Source organism: Taeniopygia guttata, chromosome 3, assembly GCF_048771995.1.
Source record: "Taeniopygia guttata chromosome 3, bTaeGut7.mat, whole genome shotgun sequence".
In the NCBI taxonomy this organism is placed as follows: domain Eukaryota; kingdom Metazoa; phylum Chordata; class Aves; order Passeriformes; family Estrildidae; genus Taeniopygia; species Taeniopygia guttata.
Window position 1 is genome coordinate 50450462 of NC_133027.1, and position 25501 is coordinate 50475962.

General features: G+C 38.8%; 1 protein-coding gene across 1 annotated transcript in view; it reads left to right on the plus strand.

Moving 5' to 3' along the window:
* SLC35F1 (solute carrier family 35 member F1) overlaps window positions 1-22339 on the plus strand; it is a 220996-nt gene extending 198657 nt beyond the window's left edge. The window contains exons 7-8 of the mRNA XM_030267791.4: window positions 124-278; window positions 18236-22339. Coding sequence (XP_030123651.4) covers window positions 124-278; window positions 18236-18460 — 380 coding nt within the window. The 3' untranslated portion in view covers window positions 18461-22339. The remainder of the gene's footprint in view (window positions 1-123; window positions 279-18235) is intronic.
* Window positions 22340-25501: the final 3162 nt, after the last annotated feature.

Here is a 25501-nt window from a genome sequence, read left to right on the forward strand (position 1 = left end):
AATTTGCATTTTTCTTTGAAAAAGCATTATTCTTCCTTTTCCTTAAAGCACAATCTTCTTCCTCCCAACAAAGTCATTTCTGCAGGCTGTAAGGTCACTTTGCTTCTTGTTTCTCTTCTGCAGGCTTGCTGTATGTTGGCTTTAGTGCCTGTATGTTTGGTCTCTACAGCTTTATGCCAGTGGTCATAAAGAAAACCAGCGCTACTGCCGTCAACCTCTCCCTGCTCACGGCTGACCTGTACAGCCTCTTCTGTGGGTTATTCCTCTTCCACTACAAGGTATGTGGAAATGAGAGATGTGTTTGGGTAATAGCAGTATGCCTGAAGAAACGTCAGCTAAGAAACAAAGAGGAAACAAAAAAGGAAACAAAAGGAGCCTCCAAGCTTTGCTAGATCTAAATGGTAAAAGTTCAAGCTGGTTTTTTTACTTCAGGCTTACCAGTTTTATTTTATGATTTCTTGTTTTCTAAGAGAGCTCATTTGGTCTTTTTGTTACAAGTTTTAAGATTTGAGTACATGTTTGCCAGACACTGTATCATTAATTTCATCTTACTTGTCAAAGGTTACTTTCAACTGCTGTGAACAGACCTCAGGTGGCAGCATGAAGGGAAGGACTCTTCCAAAATTCCCACAGACATTTTTTCCTGTGAACAAGGTTGTTTCATTCATACTGATTCTGAATTCATAATTAAATTGTTCATAAATTACACCTTTCTCTTGGCCATACCAATGGCTTGCCTCTTATTGTAAATGCCAAAATGTGCAGCATATTTGTGTTGAAGTTAAACTTTGACATCCCAGGTCCCCTAATATTTAAAACACCATGTGGTACAGGACCACATTTGACCTCCAATTATGAGGAATGGCACTTCATTATCCACAAGTATCCGCTGCCAGTGTCCATCCTGTGAAAATAACATTGCAGTGCTGGAAGCAATTGCTTTCTACCATCATTTATTCATAGGAGGGAGGTTACTTGATAGCTAAATTGTGTTAGAAGTGTTAGGCAAAAGAAAACCTTAAAATCCTGAGTGTCTAATCAACTTAAATCAGATTTTGTTATAGTAATAGTACCTGCATGAATCTGAATGTGACAGTGAAAGTTCAAATCTTCAGAGTTCAACACAAAGTTGTTTGTCACTACTGTCTTTTATTTTGGTTTTGTGGCTTTGAGATTTTTGCAGGCACAAGAAAAGCAAGACTAGAAACAAAAATTTGACTGAAAACACAATGTAGGGGTTGCCTGCTGCTTTGCAGATCTGTCTCATGGTGATACCATGTCTCCTTCTTTCTGCCTCATGCTTCAAACCCAAAGTGTTTGACATTAGGTGTTACCTGAAAACTATCTCCTGTAAATCATATTATTTGATACACACAGACTAATACATTTAGTGGTGTTAGTCCACCGTTTCTAAGAAAAATTACTAAATTGCACAGTGAAAGACAAATGTTGTTATGAAAACAGTGGTGATGGTGTACTAGCAAAATCAAACTTTAATAGAGGGAAAGACTCAAAGGAAGCAGAGTGTGAACAGCTCTGTGCTCAGCATTGCACAAACCTAACAAAAAAGGCAATTTTGCAAACACAAACTTTAAGGTTTAGACACTTGAAAGTCAAAAGGTAAGTTAAAGGTTTAATTTCTTCCCTGTGTCAAATTGTTAGATACATTAGCAGAGCCAGGAAGGCAGAATTTTCAGCTTTACTGACCCCCATCTTTCTACAGTAAGTGCAAGTTAGCTCCCATCCATAATGGCATCTTGGTCTCCCTCCAAAAACTGTATGGAAAAAGTGCTCAAGAGTCGAAGGCTCAGAACTGAAAGGTTTCCTGGTTGAAAGCATCCATCTGTGTCCTGGTAAACTGGTTGAGTTCCACATCTGAAGTAACTGATGGTCCCCTCTGGCCCTTGCTCTAATTATGCGAAAACTGAAAGTCTCATCCTCCTATGGTTACTGTATGTATCATGCTGTTGCTTTCATAAACACTTAACATACAATTACTTAAACCTATCCGGGTTTTTTACCTCCACTGCTGTCCTTGGAAGACTTTCAGAACATTATATCTCCAACAGTTACAAACCTCCTTATTTCCAGCATAAATTTACTTGTGCCTGGTTTTGGTCCATTCATCTTTCTACCAAGAGTATCCATTAACAGCAAGAATGCCCATCTCCATGGCATTTATTCCATTGGTACATCAGTAGAGAGGAATCATATGGTTTCTCAGCTCTTAGTTCACTAATCAGAGCAAACTGTTCTCTGCACCTCACCTGGTTGGGTTTCATCCTCCCTGAGCCAGCCCCTTCAGCTCGAGGTCCTGGTTCCTCCAGCACCTGGTACAATGCTTTTTACTCTGTTTCTCCAGGAAGCCAGTTACCCCATAGATAGCAAACCAGCACTGGCATTTTTCATCACTGCATTTCTTTTGTAATTTATATTCATCCTGCACTCCGTACAACTCACGTGTCTCTCCTTTCTTCTTCCCAGCTGAAGTGATGAAAAGGAGAAGACCTTTATAAGGGCTTTTTGAAAGGACCTTTACCTGAAATGCAGCATCAATTTCTCAAGCTGTCAGTGTCTCCTTTCACACACTTCAAACTTACATTGCAGATGAAATTTGAAGAGAGAGGCTATATACAAAGATCATGTAGATTTAAAAGTCCACTTAGTTATTTGGTTTCTTCTTTAGCTACCATGTTTTGTCATAGTCAGATGAACTCCTCTTTTTCTTTATGTTTAATATCAGGTATCATCTGAGGAAGTAGAACTCTGAGATGTGTGACTTGCACTCAGTAATGAAGTCTAATATGTTGGCATGAAGTGATCTGAATTAATTCCCTCCCCAGGACTGTGTACACTTGCTTGTTTCCTAGCTTTTAAAGAGCTGCTTTGTTCCTAGCCCAGCTGTACATTTCCTGCAGCTCCTTCTGCTTTTTTCTGCACTGAGCAATGGGCACAGCCCCACTTCACTGGGAAGCAAATGGGTTTATGCTCAAGGTAGGATCAACTGAGTGGTTTAGTGTCCCTTGCAGAGTATAATTTTATGAGGCTTTTGAAAAACAGTTGTGATTTTTCCCTATGCTGCTACTTTAGTCACCAGACAGGTTCATTGCACCTATAGCAGTAGATCTGTAAAAATCCATGGAAAATGCAGGAAATTAGTTTAACTGAGCTTTTGAAATTTAGAGCTTTTGAAACCAAACTGAAGAGAAGATTGTCTTTGAAGTGTTTTGATTCATTAGCATTTCATTTTTGTATAATACAGCCTTGCAATATCATTTCATGCAGGACATGAGTAAGTTTATAAACAGCTGCATCTCCAGTCTTACCCCACATGCAGTCATCTTCTTAGCACACTGAACACTTTCCAGGCCCATGGAAGCTGGAAATTCAGCCTGTTAATTTGACACAATTCTAATGATATATATGTGTAATTCAAGATGTCAATTTTCCAAGATTTTATTGTATTAAAATGTAAAAATGTATCACTTTCAATTGGAGATAGATTACTAGATTGTAATGCAGCATTCTTAAGTGTTCCCGCATCCCCCAAATAAAAGATGTCTTTTTAGTTCTTCTGTAATCAAAAATTGATTCAAATATTCCAGCGGATGGAGAAATGTGTCTGGTCTCTTTGGTAGCTGAATATCCACCATTGCCATAGCATTTCAGTATACAACACCATATCTTCAATATTTTTTTAAAAAATTCTCACCATATTGAGATGTGTTATACGATTTTTATGTTCAAAACCTTCCTAGCTGGTCTGTTCTCATTTTACCTTCTTTTTTAGCACAAGTAACAGGACTGTCCTTGGCCATTCTTTGTGCATGCACATGAGTGGTGCTAAAAAATTCAGGGCCACTTCTCTGGGTGCAGAGCTAGAACTTTCATATAAATATGGGGGCATTTTTTCATAGGAGTATTTTTTTTTATATTTTAGTCTCAGCCTTAGCTCTTTTGTTATGTGAACTTTTAGACTTGTTACTTTTCCTTTGCAAGCTCTATATTGTCTTTAGTAATTCTAAGCAAATTAGGTTCTCACTAAATAATCTAAGCAGTTTATTTTATATTTTCCGGCAGCTAGAGCATGAATACTGATTGTGTTCTGGACCAGCAGGTTGAGTCACACTATATTATATCACTACCTAGCAAGCCAAGCACAATCAATTACATTATGCCTTGGCAAATTCATTCATGACTTTATCCAAGATGCAGCTATAAAAATTCAGCATTTCTGGATATAGTAGCAATTCCCAAATGAAGAAAAGGCATGTATTTCATAGTGAATCAGGGAAGTCATGTATCTTGATTTAGAATCTCAGAGAGTATCTGTGACAAAGGACGTGGATAGATAAACATGATACTCAAAACCTTCCAGGAGCAGAAATCTGAAATTATGCTAGTTGAAACCTCATTTGCTGATATGAAGTGATGTTTCTAAAAATCACTTTTCAATGCTAATTCTAACAGTATTCATCCAATGGGAAGACAATCTTCCCATTACATCAATAAACAAGCCACGAAGACTAGGTTTTTTCCAGGTGGAGAAGAGAGGGTGAAGGCTGGGGAAAGCGGGTTCCTGATTTTTTTTGGCTAGCACAGATCCTGAGCAATGCCTCTGAATTTGGGATTTACTTAGTCTTCACTGTAGTGAAAATTTGACCCTTGCTAGAAATATGCATTGAAGACACTGTGAGTTTTTCTGCTGTCCTTGGTGTGCTACATTTCATTTTTCTAAATTAGGAAAGCCTGCCAATCAAGGAATAATCTTTTAAAAAATTCACAGTTTCCTGATTATGCAGATGAAACCTTTCTTTTTGACCTTGACTCTATATGCTTCAGGCAGTCCTGGATTTTCTTGGGGCATGATGGACAAAAAGTCTGTGGTTTGATAGCAGGAGTTAAATAAAATTAGCTTGGTTTTGGAGGAGGATTGTTTATTACTTTGTTTTTTATTTGGCAACCATTCATAAATGTCTGAGAGACTTTTCTGAGACCTCTGACCTAACTGAGAAAATACTTCAGTTTATATTCTCACCTTTTTTTTTTAAACTTCTCTGAAAGTATAAGCTGAAGTCACCAAGATCCTATTCTTTGCTTGCACTTGTTAGGGAGCTAACACCTACCTATTTTAAACTTTGACAGTGGTGTTGTCAGTGGTGCTGTCAGTGATGCATCATTATTTCTAGGGAAGCAGGCAGTGCAGGCTAAAAAGCTGTTTTTTACACTATCACCTTCTCAGTCATATACTTAAATGCATTTTCCTGATGAAATTTGGTATGCAAGCTGCTTGATCCATAAACTTCCTGTTTCAATGGAACTTAATTGCACAGGGCTTTTATCCTTGTGAATACTTCTAAGCCTGTGATAATAATGAGGGTAAGTCATATTACTAGCTAATTTTTTATGTCATTGGTAATGTGCAAAAAAAGCTATGTTCATGTTTCCTTTTCTTTTCCAAAGTTCTAAATTTCTTATAGTGGGAGTCCCTCTAAACAGCTCTGCTCCCATGAAGCTGTACTGTCTACACGTCTTTCATCTAAGCAGCATAGTTTTAAAATTTCTTTAAATTTATTTATTTCATTGATTAGCTATTTGAATTTCCTCCTCCAAATCGTAGTCAATTAGAAAATAATTAGGTATCTATATTTAAAGAGCTGCCTTGAGGTGGAAAAGAGTTAAGTGTGTCTTTGGTGATATGAATTCCTGTGACAGAAAGGGCCCCATCCACTCACCCTTTTTGTGATGGTGCAGGATGGAATACAATAAAAAACCTATGAAGTAAAATGACAGAAGAGAGTAGAAGCTGGAAAATGAAGTGTTTCCCACCAAGATGCTACAAAGCCTGACAGATTTTTAACAACACAGCATGGATATGGAAGCTTTTTCAGAATATCGCATTTTTAAAAGGATGTCTTCCTTTCACAGTGCTATAGTGCTATCTTGCAACAGATTCATTGGTTGCAAAGCATGAATAGTGAAACATGGATACTCACTCTTTGGAAGGCTTCAAGAAGGGTCTAAATGATGTGGCATTCACGTTGTAGAAGTTGTGATAAAAGCTTTGAGCTCATCATAAATGTAAAGTTTTTTAGCTTGTTTTCAATGCTTTTGTCTTGGGATTTCTTTTCATTTGGTCTCATGTTAAAAGACTTCACACAACAGAACTGATTTGAAGCTCTCTAGGAAAATACATTTTTGTTGAAAATGCCTAATTATCAAAACAGAAATGCTAAGAACATGTCTTGATCTTAGAATACTCCAAACACCACACCTTTTTATTGTGGGTAACTTCCGAATCACATCTTTCTATCTCTTAGTGTCACACCTTCCTGCATACCTCAAGTGTTGAAATATAAAATCTATGGAATTAGTGAACAAATTATTAGGGAATTGTTCAGAAATCTCTTAAGTATACCACAAGAGTACATCGTGAAGTGTAGTTGTTACAATCTGAAAGAAGTAAATAGCTTTTAATTCCTACCCAGTATGAGAGCTCAAATATATTAGGGGAACTCTTCCTTTTATTGAAATTAACTCTTGAATGATAAATCTTCAGCAAAACCATATTGATTTTAAAGGTGATGGTGTATATGGACTGGAAAAGGAAAGCTGGGGGATCACAGCAATAAAGATGCATAATATCAGAGAACCAGCAAATGGATTGCAAACTGCAGAGAGCAAAAAATACTGTAGCAAACAACAATCTTTTTCTTTATCACAAGAAAAAGTGCAGGCAGAAAAAACATAATGAAGTCATCCTATTTAAAGAGATGGATCTTACTGACAACATACTTTTTCTAAATGATGCTCAATGAATATGAAAGCAAAGAGCAAGAGGCTAAGTTTCGTAATTACTTGTGGAGGAAAAAATCAGCATAAATAAAAACCTCAGCATTTCCCAAGACAAGCATATTTTCAAAGACTAGGGAGTACAATGAATGTGTTGAGTTACATATCTCAGCAATAATTTGCAACCCAGGAGAGAAAGACAAAAAACAAGGTAATAAATTAGCAAGGCAACAGTTGCATTCCAAAGCTTAAACAAGGTTCAGCTACTGAAAATCTACAAGATTTTGAAATTATGATTCTTTGAATTGGAGGCTATTTTCACCTTTGCATAGAGAAACAAAGACTAGAAGTTCCTCAGAGATGTAGACAGAATCACCTTTGAAAGAAAATGCTAAGGGTTAAATGCAATAATTTCATTATAAATTTGGAGATTTGTTATAGAACTGAATAAACTATTTCAAGAAGTGACCAGAAAAGAAGGTAGACTATTTAGGAAATGTGCAAAGAATTATGTGTGGCCTACACATTATGCCATGGTCTATGAGCTGCCAGAAAGGAACATACATAAAATCTGTTTTGGTATACAAATGAATTGAAGTGCTTATTCCAATTGTGCCTCCTACCAGCCAAATCAGTGAATGCTACTGACATACCAGGTTAAAACATCCACATCAGCTTCTCTTTTCTTACCAGAATGCAGGAATGGATCAACATGCAAACAAAACACCAGTTAGAAAGCATCGCTTTTACACGCTTTCGGTCTAAGCAATGGAGTATTTTATTAGCTTCCATAACATCTACAAAAACATCTTCTTTTTGTCTAAACTTCCCTTTCCCACTAAACTGGAAGATTTCAAACCTGTGATATGGGATAGATGCTTGATATCAGCACTGCTGACAAGCAATTTTATTAGCTGGACTAAACTTTTGGAATTATTCCCACCACCTACATGAGTTAAGTTTAGCAAGGAACACTGTTAAAAAGGCTCATAATAAATCTGAAGGAAATTTTTAATAGCTTTAACTTACAGTAATCTGAATTTTATATCTTAAGGACAAGAGGACAAGTTGTAAGGGAAGAACTCCAGATGCAACTGGACAAACCATCTGTTTAAAGAATTGTTAGAAATAAACAGAAAACAAGGACTCACAAAAGAAAACTAATACTGTGCAGGTAAAAAAGAGGAGTGAAGTCTAATTACTGTAAAAGAGAAACCAAGCTTGGCAATGAAGAAGAAAGTGAAACAAGCAGAGAAAAGTTTTTGTATTATTAAGAGAAGAAATAATTTTGCTGTGCAAGGACAGTGGAGGCAAAAATTAAACAACCTTTCACTTGGCACCAAAACAAAATTGGGACCTTCTGTCATATTCAGTAAGGATGAGAGTTAATGTGAAGACAATTCACCATCTTTAAGAAATGGAAATTACTATGTCAGAAGTAGAAACAGAACACAATAATCTGAATACTTCAAATTTGATATGGAGTAGGCAATAAAGTTGGAAGTAGACATAATTAGGAACATGGAAATAAATGGAAAATCAGATGAAATGCAACCTTGTTCACACAAGACAGATAATCCTGTCTAAATCTGATATCTGTCTGATAATTTAGCAGATTTTCATAGGGAAAAGTCAAATGGTAGATCTAATGTGCAAGGTGTTTGTACACAGTGCAGCACAGAAAATTATCAGTTAAGCCAAAGAAAAGGATTAATGATGTAAAGGTGAGAAACTGGCTAATGAGGATAAAGGACAAGGCAATGTGCTGAGAGAGAAACAGCATGCTCGAAGGAACTCACTGATGGAGGTCCCAAAGAGTTGGTCTCAAGACCAGTCTTGTGTAGTGACTGTAGTAATAGATTTGGCACCCTCAGTAGGAAGAAGAATTAGAATAATCAGGCAACTAGAACTGGCTGACATTGAGAAATGCTGTGAAGCACAAAGTGCGAGGCAGTGTCTGTGGCAACAGATGGGAAGAATTTGAGCACGGTTGTGACAAAGCTGTTTCTAAACGAGTCTGTCTAGGTATTTCTGGTATTGATGGAGAAGTGCTAATGCCATAGGACAGGACAACTTACCATCTCAGGGACAGCACTTTTCTAGCTGTAGCTCTAGGGTTTTTTTCTGTTAGCTCAAGAGCACCAAACAGAGCTTCTCTCATGTGCTCCAAACCCTTGACAGAGTAACCATATGGCCCCTAACAATGTACTGAATATGCAGACGCCTAAAAAAATCTTTATTGTATGCAACATAGCTTTGGTAGGTAGGGAGGGACTATGGAATCTTAACATATAAAAATTAATCTATAAATTCATAGGGAGAAAATGAGAATTATTTGATTCAACGATACAAGAATATATGAGTGGAAACTGAGAACATATAGAAATTAGGGGGATTTTTTGGCTATCATAGCAGGGAGGTTCTAGGATAATTTCAAATAGGTTAGTGGAAAGTGAAAAAAAATCCCTAATAATGCTTGCATGAGAAGGATTTGCCAGATGGAATATGTCATCTGACTGTAAGCAGTAATGAGGGCTTGGATTCGACAGCATAGGACATGCTCTCCTTTCTGATTCCCTCATGCACCTGCCTTGAGAGTCAACTCAATTGAGAGCTCTTGGAGCTCCTGAAGTTTGGCCTCTCATTGCCAGCAGCAAACGTGTCACACTGCAGAGAACCCTGACATGAAACAGCCATGTCACACTCCCTCCTGACAGCTGGCGTGGTCACTCATGGCAAGAGTAGCTGCAGCTGCAGAGTCCTTGTTTCTCTGGGTAGGAGTGCCCTCCATTTGCATTGCCAGGAGAAAAAAACACCATTTGGGAAGTAATTTCTACTGGAATGTATTGTTAGATTCAGCAGAAAAATATAAACAAAGAATCCAAGATGAATCAGTTATTGTAAATGTGGTTTTGAACACGCTGAGCACAATTAGCCTCATGTACAGTAATAGAGAATCAGTTACAGCAGACAGCTGCTGCTATATTAAGCACTTGCACACAAACACAAAAAGACACATGGCAACTGGCAGCTGATAGAGCAAACCAACAAAGAATACTGAAAGGTAAAAGCAGGGAGAGTAAATTGATTTTATAAGCTTTTCTGTTGTGGTCCTCCTTTTTGCATTAAGAACATCTGTAAGGATAAGTCCTTTACCACTTTCTTGCCAAGTAATTGATATAAAATAATCAGAAATTAAGCCCCCTTATGCCATAGTAAGGATGCTTGCAGGAAATTAGAGAAATGTAATAGAAGTGTTTTAACTACACATAAAAATCTCTTTCCTAGATAGATAAGATTAAAACAGATTGCAGGACTCACTCTACCTTGCACTTTTTAATTAGACAGACTGCTGGTACCGCAGGGGTACTGAACACAGGCTCCTTTTTTCTCTCTGTCTGATGTCAGAGGCAACAAAGGGAAAGAGAAGAGAAAGCAGCGTTCCCATCTCTCCTGATGCTCAGGAAATGAAGATAAGCCATTTCACACAAACATTTTGCGCTATCAGGCATGTATTTAGAAAGGACAGGTTATTATTAATTTTTTCTAAGGATGCCATTTGAGAAGGATGAAATCATGCAGCTTTGTGCAAAATCAGTATTTGCCTTACAGCTGCCTATGTCAAGCTCAGAGATTTTTCCCAAAATGCTATTAGTTTTCTCCATAAGTTTGTTTCATGAAACCAATTAATTCCAGGAAATCTATTAAGTTTCCTAAATTTTAATAGAATTCATGGTGACAGTTTTCCAGTAAACCCTCCTTATTTTTCTCCCTTGTAGATAACCTCAGCATCTAAAAGGTAGGAAAGCTTAGGTGTTTCCCACTGTTTTACCAGTTAAACTGTGCCCACCAGCAAATACCGTTCAAGAATTGAAAAAGACGATATTGCTGTATGATAGAAAGCATAGATCAGTATGTTTTACATGGAGTAAAACATGCAAGCACTAGAACAGAACCAACTGGAAAATACAGAAAATGTGTCATCTGGTTCCTTGTCATCATGGTTTCTATGCAACATTTGCAATTCAGCATAAGCCGTAGTAATGGACAGCATTTCATCTGAGTTCGGTCATATTGAGGGTGCAAGCAAGCATCAGGAATTGAGATGTATAGCTATTCTGCCATGCATGAAATGACAGGAAAAACCTCCTTTGGCTTTTTTGTTTCCACCAAATGGCAACAAGGGCAGTGTCAGGTTTTCACTGTTGCTTAGGCAAACCAGAAACTTCTTGCTTTGGGTTCTGCTGGCATGAGTGATATGTTGAGACAAACCTCCTTCATTCAGTTATGATCAAAGATGTGGAGTAACTAGCTAAACACTTCACTTTTCATCCCAGCTGAGTTCAGAGGGCAAGATAGGGCTTTAAGTCATCACTTAAGACTTTATCCTCATGGTTTGCTTAAGAAATAGCTAGAGGTCATTAAAACGTGAAGATAAGGCAATCCTCCTGGTAGTGGAAAGACTTGCTATCCAGAAGTTATCATACGGAAGCTGTCTGTCAGTCTCAAATTCAGTCAAAGAGAGAAATTGAAAGTTTCTAACCAGGCAGAAGCCTGAGAAAAGAATGTAAATAATCTTTCATCTCCTTGTTGTTCACATTGTTTGTAGTTAAGTTCTATCACTGTACGTCGTGCACTCTGCACCAATGTTGTGGCTTGTTTTTACTTCAAGTCCAATGGAATTAGTCTGGATGAAGCTCTGTATAAAGAGCGATGCATTCTGAAATAAATTGGTGTTTTACTCTCAGCAGCTTTCTGAGCAGAGTCTCTGCATTCCTGTCCTGCATCATTACTGCTCAGACATTCCATCTTCTGCAGTTGGTGAGCAGGGAAGGCACTCTAAACCATACCTCAGTGGTTTGGGTCCCTTTGGAGATTTCTTAAAAACTGGGAGATCTGGCAGGATGCATAAAGCTCCAGGTGTATTTGTTTTTTCTGTTTCAATCCAGTCTGGAAAACTCATGCAACCTTTCTGATGTGTGGTGCCATTTGGGGTTACAAATTTTGACGTTTTACTGTTGGGGGTTGCTTCAGTTTCTGTTGACAAGCAGATCAAGCTCTAAATCCCAAAGAGATACCTTCCTCATAGGCTGGGACAAAAATAGTCAGCAGTAGTTTAAGTTTCAGTGCTGATCCAAGACAGACTTAGGCAAAACCTTGTGGGTGTGATCCAAGGCCATCAGCAAAGAGCGCTGCAAGCTATGACTAGGATGCTGACTCCTGTTCTTATTAATAAAGTTATATAGCTGTAGCATCCAGCCATGCAAGTGAAAGCACTGTGTGAATTCCTAGTTCTCAGAGCCCTCAGCCTTCTGGTACTGCTGCTGGCTGGAGAGTGTGTGCATCCCACAGTGCAACTTCTGCACTTGGTCATGGTGAGCTTCATTTGGTATGTTGGAGGCAAAAATAGAAAATTGTGGAACTGAGCTCAGCCTCTTGATCAATTTATCAAACAGAGTGGAAATATCTGTTTGCTATATAAAAGATAATGAGAGAAATTTGGTTTTAACTCCCTTCACTCAGCCTGCTCAGGTATTCATGTGTGAAATTACTCAGGGGGAAAATCCATAAGTCAGTGAAAGAACACCTATTGGCCCTAGCTTTGATGGGCTGTGCAGCATATGCTACAAACTGAATTAGTTTGTAGCATACACTACAACTCTGGAAAGCAGAGTTCACTGCACTGCACAGACCCACTGATGGGAAGGAGAACTGCCTGTCTGGAGGGCATGGATTGTGCCAGCAGAATATGGAACTAGATGAATTCCACCTAATACGTGCATTTTTACCCCTCTTCATCAGTGTGATTCTGAGGAGGTTACTTTCCTCTGAGATTTAAAACTTGAATTAATGGACCTGATTTCTTTATTAATTTATGCCAAAATGTGAAGAATTGCCAGATGAGATAGAGAAAAAGGTAGTTATTCCATTTCATACTTTATCGCTGAATATGTGAAACATGACAATTATAAATTTTCAGTTAGTACTTTAACAAAAAAGCCTTTTTAAAGACTTGAAAAGCACAGTTGAGTTGCTATAGGCTAGGAGCTGTGGTTCATACCACCTACCAAAAGATTCAGTGTGTGGTTGCTGTTTTGAAATACAAATGGAGCACTGGAGTGCTGCAGCTCAAATAGTCTGCTCCTGCAACTATTTCCAGTTCAATGGACTGAGTAAAACAGAATTAGCATTTTCATAACCATTGCAATAATGTTCAAGATCATTATCATAACGGCTGAGCGAAAACCCAAAATTAGCAAATCGTTGAATTTCTTTGTGTGTGTAGGCTATTCTGCAGACTCACATCTGTCTCATTTTGTCACTCTGGATACTGTTTTGTTGTGGTGTCAGTGGTAACATGGACATGGACATCTGTGAAAGCCAGAACTTGTCTGCAGATTCCCTCAGCAGGAGTCAGTCAGCACAGCCTTTCCTAGATGAGATTTTTCCATGCTGATTTTTCCACGTGATTTTTCCATGCATGTTTCTTTGGGTTTTCCCTTCTAAATTCAAGACCTGTGTACTGAAGAACAGCTCGTTCCCTCCAGACCAAGACATAAATCTAATACCTTCTCAATAGTTTTTCTTTCTGTTTTTTTTCTTCTCCTATTACTGCCTAATCACTGTTAAAGACAATGAAATCAGATGCACTCCTTTCCCTATTAAGAAGCTTCCTGTTCTTCCACCTTTCCAAGTGGACTACTTTAAAGCATAAGAATCTCAAGAGGAAATAGTAGAAGAGTTTTAGTGATTTCAGGATATATGAAAGACAAGTTTCACATGGACAGACAGTAAAAAGTAGAGGATTAAAAACTAGTAGGGAGTAAATTTTGAAAGGTTTAATAGTTTATTCTGGGTTTTTAAAAATACTAAATTTCCAGGTGACTTTATACTCATCTTCTTTATTTTAGGAACCTTGTGATGCTTGACTCACTCAAAATTTTTATCCGCTTGCAACAAAAATGCTTTAAATATATAAGCTAAATTTGGTTTTGTGAACTTCATCTACACTTGTATGTAGCAGAGATGTTTGGGTTCTTTTTTTTTTTTTTTGACATCATGGACTTTGTGCATAGATAACAGAAAGAGCAATTTCTCCTTATGTTTGCTGTGATCAGCTGGACCTTGCTGCTGCAGTGGTTTTCCTGGTGGGGTTCTGCAGGTGCACATTCTGGCATGAGGACCCTATTTCTGCTTCCAAGACAGCAGCTTCCATAAGCTCATCTGCTGAACCTCACTGAGCAGATCCATTCAAGTGCTGGGTGCCTAATGAACAACTCAGATAAATACCAGAAATGTCCACTCACCAGAATCTTATTTTGATAGGCTGACCAAATCTTGTTAAGCATGTTATCTTGTTATATTTGTCTAGGTTTTGCTTTGTGTGTTTATCTTCAAATTGACAGGCACCAAAGACAGGCACTTTTTACATGCTGAAAGGTAGTGTTAGTTTAATGTAGGCTATTTTTACCACAGGCACTAAATGGTGTCTAGAGAAGATTTTTTTGTGTGCTTTCATAATTTTTGAACATTTACGGTTATCATTGTGTGATCCATATTGAATACTATTGATTGGGGAAGCATTTATAGACACACAGATGTCAGAGCAGAGCAGACATGATCAGATCAGGGCTTATTAAACTATTTGATTTGACTGGCAAAAAAGCTTTGGCAGATGCTTTTTATGTCAGTGATAATATCTGAAATGTTGTAAGTAAGGCACTTTCCCTGCAAAGGAGCTCTCTGCCTTCTCCTCAGAGGATCCCTATTCCCCATTTTTATTCTGTAAACTCATTTTTATTCAGTAACCAGGTGTTATTATCTCTTTTAAATTGGTAAGAAACTGAGAATCATTTAAAATCAATGTGATTCACAAAATAAATTCACAGGTTGAAAATTAAATCCAGGAACTCAAGACTGTTGGATCATTGACCTCACCACAAAGTCATCTGGTCTTTCAATAAGCTTCATGCATGAGCAAGTTTATGTATGTAATACATATGGGCCTATAAATGTAGATACGAAATCCATAGTAAAACTGTTTAATGATACAGAAACATGGGTTGACTTTTAGTCTGTTTAGAGTGTGTGACACTCTTTAGCTAATTTGAGCTAACCAGTTTCTCTTCACCATGTTACTCTTTGAATAACTTACTGTTATCCCTGGAGGGAAGGATTTGGAGAGACATACAAATCTGGATATTTAAAAAATATTATTTCTTAGAGGAAATATGTTTCTGTAGAAAGACATAATTCAGTAAAATGAAGCACAATATCATTCTCAAGTAGCTTTTTAGGCAGAGAGAAGAATTACCCACTTCCCAAGAACCTACATTTGGTACTGCAGCTGCATAGGGAGTGGCAATGAAAAGTGATCCTCCCTCACTTCATTTCTTAGGAATGGCTCTTTCCTCTGGTTTTGAATGTGTTTCTTTTTCCTGTCTATTAATAGCAAATCTCATGGATGAGGTTTGCAGATGAAGATTAAAAAAACCTCCAAAACCTACATAGCAGTAGAGTGTGCCTGGAAATCTTGTCTTCCATAAATTGCAGGTTTCAGCTGGAGTCTGAGTAGCATAGTACAGTGAACAACAAATTTTGTATTTGGGGAACTAAGTATGCATCTTCCCATTGCAATGATGGATTCACTGCTGTTTTAATAGGAGGAAAATACCCATTTATTTCAAAGGAGTTTGGATCAGTCTGACAGGGTATTGACAAAAAACAGAGCTTTGCCATGTACTTCAGTATATATTCCTATATTAACCTCACTAACTATATTTTACTTCAGTGTTGCAGAGAGCTACTGCACGAATTAATTCAGCCTGAACCTTGTTTCTAAGGAAGGTAAAAAGGAAGGAATTGTCACAGGACCATCAGAGTCCAGGTCTCTTTGAAGTAGCTGTGCACAGATACCAAAGACAAATGTTTCACAGACCTTTGCTTAGATTTCCCCAAGCTATACCCAAACCCCTTCTCCCAGACTGGAGAGCTGCCATGAGGGAGGACACTAACATGGAAAGAATACTGTCAGGCAAAAGAACTGGCAGGAAGCCCCTGATAGAGGAATGAGAGTTATGGCCAGGAGAAAGGGGATACGGTAGAGCTGGAGCCATGAACCAAAGCAAAAATGAGTTGATTTTGTCTGGGCAGCTCCTAGAACAAGAAAAAGAGCACATTTAACTTCTGAAAGCCCCACAGATTCCTCACAGCAGGACACAAAGCAATCCCAGATCTGGCTGGAACTCTGGCTATGTGGGGCCAAGCCAATTGGCTGGCTGGGGTGAGAAATTCAAGCATAAGGTGGGAATGAGGGACAGTGGGAAACTAGGGATGGGGAACTAAATGCATTTGGCTCCTGAGATTTTCTTCAGCTTAGTCAGCTTTGCTGCTGCAAAGTGATGCTCAAGTTCAAAAACAAAGTGAAAGAGGGGAAGAAAGTGCTGAGAACAAAATTGTACTGAAAATGGAGGGGGGAAAATCAACCAGAAGTTTGAAATTATTGACTTGTGTTTGATAGCCACGTGAGGGAGATCTAAGCTTAAAAAGTCCTATCAGAGCTGTGTCACATGGAAGGAATCTTTCAGCAGACGCTGGGTGAGGCTCAACAGCGTCTCTGTGACTCTGGAACAGCTGAGTGATTTCATCAAATTGTGCTGCCAGATGACACATGAGGGCCTGGTGGCATACATGTTAAAAAACAATTAAAAACTGATGAAAAGCAAAACTCTTCCTACCCTGTAATCATTCTGACATGCTTTAAAACCTTTCCCCATTATGCTATCCATGTCAAACATGCATACTGCATGTGGGAAACATGCACAGACATATCACCACGGGTTACATGAACAAAGCTTTCAGAGATGCTGAGGATTCTGTACAAAGTCCAAATGCTTCATCAGGCAGGAGGTTGGGTGGAGGTTTTGAAGGTTTATGAAACAGTAACAAATTAACATCACTGCAAATTTAGCTTAAGTAAAATGTATTTTCTCCACAATTATAATTTCTTTAAGCATAAAAATCAGATTTACTCAAAAATTTCCAAGATAATATAGTCCGTTCTGTCTATTTTGTGCTGTGCTAAAGTGATCCAGAGGAAACAAATGGGGCATCCATCAAAACAGAGTCAGTCAGGATTAACAGACTTGTAGATGCCTTTGCATAAAGTACTGAAGTACCTCATGGAGCAGCTAGTAGCAGGTTGCAAGTAGTTGATGGTGTTCAGGTACAGATTCCTGACAGCTGCAGAATACAGGCACTTCTGGAAGATCCACTGAATACAAATTATTTGTATCCTCAACAAGGTAACTATGCAATTTGTCCTTCATAGTTTCTCACACACAGCATGCATGAAGAAATAACTTGTAGTCTAGGTTCAGCAGACAAGTCATATGGGCTTAAAGCCATTTTTGTGTCCCCTGTAGCCAGAACCCAGTATCTAAATCTAGTTCCCAACGGTCTGTGCTTTTGAAACCCTGTCTTTGCCTTTAGCTTTATCTGCAAGGGCTAATGAGTTGCCAGAAATGTTCTTTGTGTTGTATTTTTAGTTCAGACGCAAGTCTGTCTATGTCAAAAAATTCAGGCTGACCTCTGATCTAGTGAAGCTGTGTGCCAAAACATGTGCACTTGAGCTTTCAGTTAACTGTCCTCTGTGTGTACTTTCAAACCTCATGATGTTGACCCAGAGCACATTTCACAGGTGAAGTTTGTCCTGTCACAATCTAATGTGAAACTCACATTAGATCTTCTAGCACCTGCTTTCTGTTCACAAGCAAGAGATTCTGCAGACAGTTTTTAAGTGCCTTTATTAAAATATATTTTTAAGTTTTTATATATATTTTAATCCTTATTGAAATTATTATTTAGTATATAATATATATAATGTATTGTATAGTAAATATATAAAAATATATAGTATAAATAATATATATAAATATATAAAATATATAATAGAAATAATATATATTTAATATATTTTTATATTTCCATCACCATGTTAACTTCACAGACATGTGGTTTAGCTGTAACTAACTTCAGATTTGTCCACTACCTGTCTGACAAGTGTAGATGATGGTACCTCACACTGGAGCTGGAGAAACTTGGAGTCAGAGGAGTAGCTGGCTTGTCTAAAAGGATGAAAAAATCAGCTTTGGATCTGTGAGCAAAACTCATCCTTCCCAAGTCCCACATAGTCAATACTTAATATGCCTGGTCCAGGAAAAGGCACTATTTAGCTCTTGGTTATGGAGGACAGGGGAATTGCTGGAGGTATATTGACTTTCAAAGAGCTATTCCCATAAAAATTCAACATCCAAATGACTGGGAGCTTGTTCTGTGCAGTGCATGCCAAAACAGGGATCTGTGCCTAACCCTGTCTTTGGGTCTTCATGAGCTCAGGGTAATTGGTGCTGTGTCTAATGACTCTGCTGTTATTTCTGCTCAGTTTTCAGGACTTTACTTGTTGTCATTCTTCACGATCCTTGTTGGGCTGATGCTCTACTCCTCCACATCCACCTACGTAGCCCAGGATCCTCGGGTGTACAAGCAGTTCCGAAACCCCTCTGGACCTGTTGTAGACCTGCCAGCCACCAGCCAGATGGAGCCTTCGGTGACATACACCAGCCTGGGGCAGGAGACAGAAGAGGAGCCTCACGTTAGGGTTGCTTAAACCCAGGGCTGTTGATCACCTCTTGACAGTGGAGCTCGTATATCCATTATCTCTGTATTGTACATAGAGAAAGGTATTTACCAGGTGCAGTTACACTGGTGAGCTGCAAGGTAGCAAATAAGGAAAGCTCATACAAACACAACTTAATTGTTAAAGGATGTTCCTTGCAAGGAGATGCCAGTCCCTCATTTATTAAATGAGCAGCATGTTTGCAATACAAACTGCTGTATAGGAATCAGTTAATGTCGCACTACCTGTGAAAGATATTCAATCCGTAAGATGAAATTACAAAAAAAGAAATTCACAGAAGGGTGTTTTACACATACGGAGTGATATTATGCCTAAGCCACACCAGTTGTGGTAAAAACGCCTTTTTACAGCAAATACACTTTGTGCAGTCACTGTTAATTTCTCTCTAAAATTTGTTTGCGCAAAACAGATGGGTTAGTCGTGGTGGCAACACCCTGACACATTTTTGCTAGCACCTTGGATTTGGTGAGGGAAATACAATGAGTTCTTCTGTGCTATCTGTCTAGTTGCCCTTTCTAGGTAATCTGATCCATGAATCCAGAGAAGGGACAACTTAGAAAATCTGTCTCTATTCTAGGAATAGGTATAAGGCGAGAATTTTAGCCTTTCTATATTTGCAGAAGTGAAGTACTCAAGCATTGACCTCTCTATGATCCATGGCAGATTTCCTAGTGGCCAAGGTTCTGCATCAGGTGACAGGGAGTCAATCTCTCTGTAGTCGAGACTCAACACAGATTTCTTACTTTTAAAGTTTTAACCTGTAGAAAAAAAAAAACATTTTCTAGTTTCCTAGGTATTGTACCTCTCCACGGAAAGATGACATATCATGTGGATCAGCGCACTTATTATTTTAGATACTCAGTGCATTGAGGGTGCCTTCTGCTCTTCCAGTTTGCTTAGTCTCCTGTGGTACATTATTCTAACAATAGCTATTTAGAGATCTGTCAGTTTTTCACCAAAACCCATAGATTGTAAAAATCAGGAAGATTAAGGAAGGGATTCACAAGCAGAAAGACTGGACCATCTGCTGGTAGCAGTAGCATCTTGCCACAGTAACACAAAGGCATTTTACTGGCAGGGTGCAGCCAATTATTTTTCATTAACTGTGAAGCAAGCAGTAGAATTCAGCAGTTTTCTTGCATTCCTGGGAACGTGTGAAAATAGTAAGGGTGTGCTCCACACTTCTATACTACTGTACTTCTGCCTCAGGAGCCTTACCAGAATGGGGAAAATCTTAGTCGCCACCATGAAAAATCCATCTTTGCCTGTATATTTGCTCTTCTGAGAGCCCAGTACAAGGAAATCATTATTTCAGTATCCTTTATCTTATTGTAATTTAAAATTAAGGAAGATGAGATGTTCCTGTGTCTAACAGTAGCTGAGGAATCGAGGAGAGATCTTGGTTTTATTCACCAGTCATGCCACATCTTTGCATGAATCCTTGGGCATACTTACCTTCTGTGTGGCTGAGTTTTCCAATCACTATATATGGAAATAATGACATTTTACCTACCTCACAGAGGTGCTATGGGACCAAGTTATTTTAAAATGCTTCAGGATCTTCAGAAAGAAGGAGTTTAAGAAGCACATAACAGTGCTGTAAAAGTGTGTATACATTCATCATATTTGAAAAACGAGTTTACGGCATGGTTGATGAATATTTTGCTTGTGGGCATAGAAGGTGAATTTGATTTGAATGTCATTCTTCTGAAAAAGACTGTTTCAAGCAAAAATGTAGGCCTTCATGTTTGAAAAATACAACTTACCTATTTCTATATAAAAAAGAAGAAAAAAGTCAATCCATACATTGAAGATTAGAAAGGTCACACAGTTCAACAAAGCAGGATGAATTTCTGATGAGGTAATATTCATTTTTTATAGTCCTGTTTTGCTTTAATACAGAAGGAACTTCCCTGAAGCAGACTGAGAGAAGTTTATATATGCATAACAGACATGAAGTGGCAAATGTCAAAATGCTCTTGAACAGCAGAAGTATGCTGTATCTTATTCTCACTGTGGAGAAGAGGTGATTTCTTTCCCACTGTCTTTAGGCTGTCTGCCACAACCCTGCTGCACCTAAGGGAAGATTCTGCAGTATTGCCAAATCATGCCCAAAACTAGCCCAAAAGTTTTGGTTAAGATGCCTTGGTGCTAAACTAACAAATGTATGATTTTTTTTTTCCTGCTGTTTTTTTTTTCCCCCTTTTGTTTTTTTAATCTTTTTAGCACTCATGTTTCCGAACTTTTTTTTTCTTAAACTATTGAGGATTAAAAAAACCACAAAGAAACCTCCACTAGATTCCCACAGAAAAACAGAGTCTGTATTCTGGGGATATTAAGGAAAGTCTAAATCAAAAAAATAAAAAACACACAAGAAAGATTACCTAACACTTCAGGGTAAGATCCTTGGGTCAAACCCTTTGAGAGCTTTGACTTAAGGTGAATTTCATACATTCCCCAGGAGAAGGGGTCTGATTACAATCATGGCTCCCTCAGGTACCCAGAGGCACACTGGTGGGCACCTGTCATCTCAGTCTTTTTTGCTACCTTTTGTACCAATTAAATACCTTTCTCTGAACATTAGTCCCCGTGTTGGTCTGAGAACCTTGAGGGTCGTGTGCGTGTGTGTTTCATGTTTACAGTTCCTTCCTTTTGCATAACTGTTTTGATTAATTTCCTTATTAGTATTTATTTTTAAGCCAAATGTTTGTAGTCCTTCGGTCTTCCCCTCCTCATTTTTCTGACACTAACTTGTAGATGTTTGTTAGAGTCTTCTGCGAAACAGCTGGGCAGGAGGCAGCTCCCGGCCAGGTCACGGGGCTGGGAGTTTTTCCTTACAAGGGGCTGCGATCCATGGGTAGCTGAGAGGTGCCACCAGGCGATTCTAAAAGGCTCTGTTTTACAGGAATAAGTTAAGAATGTTTCAGTGAGCGTTCTGCGACCAGCCACCATCCCCTGTGCTTCTCATGCAGGAGGAGCTGGATGTGCAAAGAAGGGCTGCTTCGCTGTCTGTGTTTCCCCATAAACAACAAGGTGGATGCTCGGATTAATGCCAGTGCGCTAGTCCTGGATGGATCTCGAAGGAAAACAGTAGTATGTCTTTACAAATAACTGTGTTGACTGAAAAACTGAGGTTCAGTGGAGGAAATCATTCCTTCTGCCCGCTTGTGTTCTGCAGTCGGAGCCCTCAGTGCGCACCAGCAAAGGCTCAGCTATCTAACAGCAGCCACTCTCCGTGTTGCGTAGGACGTCTCCAGCTCCGCACAGCTCCTTGCCTGAACAAACTGAAACCCTCTGATACTGCTGGCCCTGGGCAGCCCTTAGCAAGACTGATGTCATTTTCTGATACTGGATGAAAACCCTCACTGGGAGAGAGACCTGGTCTTTGTTCCAGCTATAAAGTTTTGAAACACACAACGATAGACCAAGCAATTGAAAATTTTGCACCACTGTGTCATAAGAAGAAGTTTCAATGTATAGTGTAGAGATTGCTAACTTGTGCTATTAACATTTTGACAAGCGTGTAGTATCGTTTCCTTTCTTCTTTTTTTTTTTTTTTTGAAAACCATTTAGTATTCCTGAGCTAGCTACAAATATAAATTTTACCCCATGGGTAGGATTTTATTGTTAAATGCCATAATAAAGCACACTAATCTTGACACCGCAGATGGAAATATGAACCAAAACCAAAACCAGGCAAACAAAATCCCAACCCCAAATCCTGCATTGAGAAGCTGAATAAATCTTTCTCCATTTTGATATTTGCATGCACCTATATGGACTGGCTGTGGCAATGTAATGCCTGTATAATGTTTTCAAATAAAAAAATAAATGCTTTATGAAAGCGGGGTTAGTGGTTTCTTGACTGTTCCTTTCTGCTATCTTAGCCTAAAAGGATTTTTCAGAAGTCTAAATCCTGAATTGCAGGGAATAGTTTTTCACTGTGCTCAGGGCTTCTTCCCCTTTTGAGCTGTTAACCCAGAACTCTTTCCAAGGTGTCTAAGAATAGATGCCATCAGGCATCCTCTGGTATCTTGCCTGGCCCCAGAGCGCTCATCCAGAAGGGTAAGAGTACTCCTGTATACCCTCTGTCTTAACCTGCCATTTCCCTGGGGCTAGCTCTGGTATCCTGACAGCCACTGCCCTCATTTGGAGACAAAAACACTCTCTCCACTGCCTTCCAGCAATTATTAATTAGTCTAGAATTAATCTGGGGAAATTAATCAGTGTAGAATTAATCTGACAAGTGCATGATATTGAAGGGCTTCTCTGGCAGAGGTTACATAGTGCCTGCCACTGCCTTTCCCAGGCTGCCCTACACTGCAACACTACACCCAGCTGAGTTCTGAAAAGAAAGGATGGAGACAAAGTGTAGACACTGGGGGAAAAGGAATGCCAGGAGGAGCAGAATTAGGATAAGAAAGAAAATAAGGCTTTGACTCATTGAAAGTTCACATGGACAGGAAAGGAAGATCCTTAGTGTGTGAGAGGAAGGCATTTTATAAACATGTATTCATTCACTTCTAAGAGTGTTTGCCAGCACATGCACCTCTCCACCCTCTTTGCCTGATGACTCCCTGGGAAACTTTGCATGAGTATTTCTCACATACTTCACTGCTGGGAGTATAAAAGGGAATGGAGAGTGGTGAGCTTATTTCCAACCACTCCCTGCACTGCACAGAGCCCAGATGTTACAAAGCCAGCAGTGCTGCACCCATGCACTGGTTGGTGTCTGATATTGAATGTCTCCTAAGTTATACAGAGCTCCAGAAACTGAGTTAGTGTGCACAGCTTTATCATACTAAGAGTTGATTTGCATTTTCCTCCAAATTTTCTCAAGAGACTCTCTGGCATTACAAAATTATCCTTTTATTGCCTGGCTAGAATTCAGCCTGGGTGCTTGAGTCATATGAATAGTAATTGCATGGAATTACCCTAAAAATAGATCATAAATACACATTAATGAATCTTTCTGTTCTTAAATAAAACACGTTTTAACACTGAAGAACACTCAATCAGCTTAAAGCTGCCAGTCTCCCTTTGTTTTTGTTTATTTAGAACTAGTTCTCCAAAACATTACAAACCCAAAGCTGAATACTTAGCAGCAATATGTTGTGGTATACAAACAAGGAAGCAGTGCTTTTACAGCTAGAAAAGTTGTTTTGTTATGCCTGCTCTGCAATTATAGACACAAAAATTGCCAAATAAACAATAGTAAGCCAAACCATTTGAAAGGGAACACCTCTGTTGTGCAGCCATTGATCTGTTCCCTCAGCAATTGCAAAGTGGATACCAAATGCCAGCAATGCAGCAATAATGACAATATTGGAGTAGAGCATTGTCTTTGTCATCCTCCTCCTCCTGTTTGAAGTGCAGGCTCATGCACTGTGGTATTTATTATTAAAAATCCTGCTATATGGAAGATATTAATTCTATCAGTGATTAGTGATTAGTCAGACTGGTTGTGAGCCACCAACAGGAGACAAAACCCTACAAATTGGCCACAAAAAGCCAGTGGTAACCCTCAGATAACTTACACTGCTGGTGTTTCAGTTTCACTAAAAGGCCCACAGTGTTTCTTCAGGCCACATCACTCTGATGCTCAGTGCATCTTCCGCAGCCTTAGAAAACACCACAGGTGCCCCATGATCCCAGTGATGCCACTTGACTGGGTGCAGGGAGGAACCACTACCATTGTGCTGCCTCTCACAGAGGCATTTCCCTCCATGAGGAAGAGCCACTGCTACCACTGCTATGATACAGCAACCAGGTGGAGGAAAGAAAATCAAAAGCAGAAAAGCAAATCTTGTGGTCTGAAGTGAAAGGTCAGCAGTCCTTTCTGTTGTGAAACCATACATTTGCTATTATTTGGGGGTATTTTTTTTCCTTATCCTAGAAGTTCCATTTTTAATTGGAAATTATGCCCCAAGTTCCTCGGGTATTCATGAGGTAAAAATTTGGCTCTTTATTAATAGTCTAATGTATGGAATCTCTTTAAGAATACAGATATTTTCAATCCTACATGCTATACAAATATTTGTAGGTTGAGACTAGGTGAAGCTGATTTTATTAGATTCATAAATTGTATTCTACTTAGATTCTGATTTATAACCTTGAGCTATAGTTAACTTCTTTTGTGACTCCTTCTTGTGTACGATGTCCTCAGGCAATTTCCTAGAGCTGCCTTGATCTTAATAATGAATTATTAATTCCTTACTGCTAAATACATTATTTATATTAACTATTGCATTTTATTCCCCGCACCTTGATAGCAGCGAACTCATCAGATTTTAACATGACTGCAAAGTTATCAGTATGAATTCAACTCCTCCTTTCCATGTGCAATATGTACATGCTTGTCAGGAGTAAAATATTGTATTTACCACGATTAAATGATGACTTTTTTTGTTTTAGACTTTACCAAAGCAGAGAAAGATAATGAACATGTGCTGAGTTTACCTGATCACTGAGCACTGAAGCACAAAGTAATTCAATGAAACGCCAGAGACACTTTGCATGCAGAATAGCTGAGATTTTTACAGGTGCAGAACGCCTGCCAGCCCATGGATCAGCATAATGTGAGGTCATGCATATTTAACTTCCCACTGCCTATAGTAACCATCATCACAGAAACCTGGCTGCTTGCCAGATCCATAGAAATCAGCAATCAGCATTTGCATGTTCTTAAAATGACTGCTTGCCTAAATGAACTTCCTAAGTGAGAAGGGGGAAGGGAATGGGCTGAAGACAACAATAATCTGAAGAAACTCTGTGAGCAGTGGCTTGAACTGTCTAATGTAGTTCTTGGCATTGAAGAGATTTCTGGATGCTAAATAGGTCACACATGTATGCAGCCACATATTTTATGAGCCTTTATGTCCCCATACACTGTCTGTGAGCCTACACTGTAATTAAACAGAAAGGAGAGTACCCACAGTTTTGTTCATTTAAAACTGTTGCAGCAGGATTGATTTAGTGACTTAAGTTGTCTAGGAACATTGATGCTGTAGG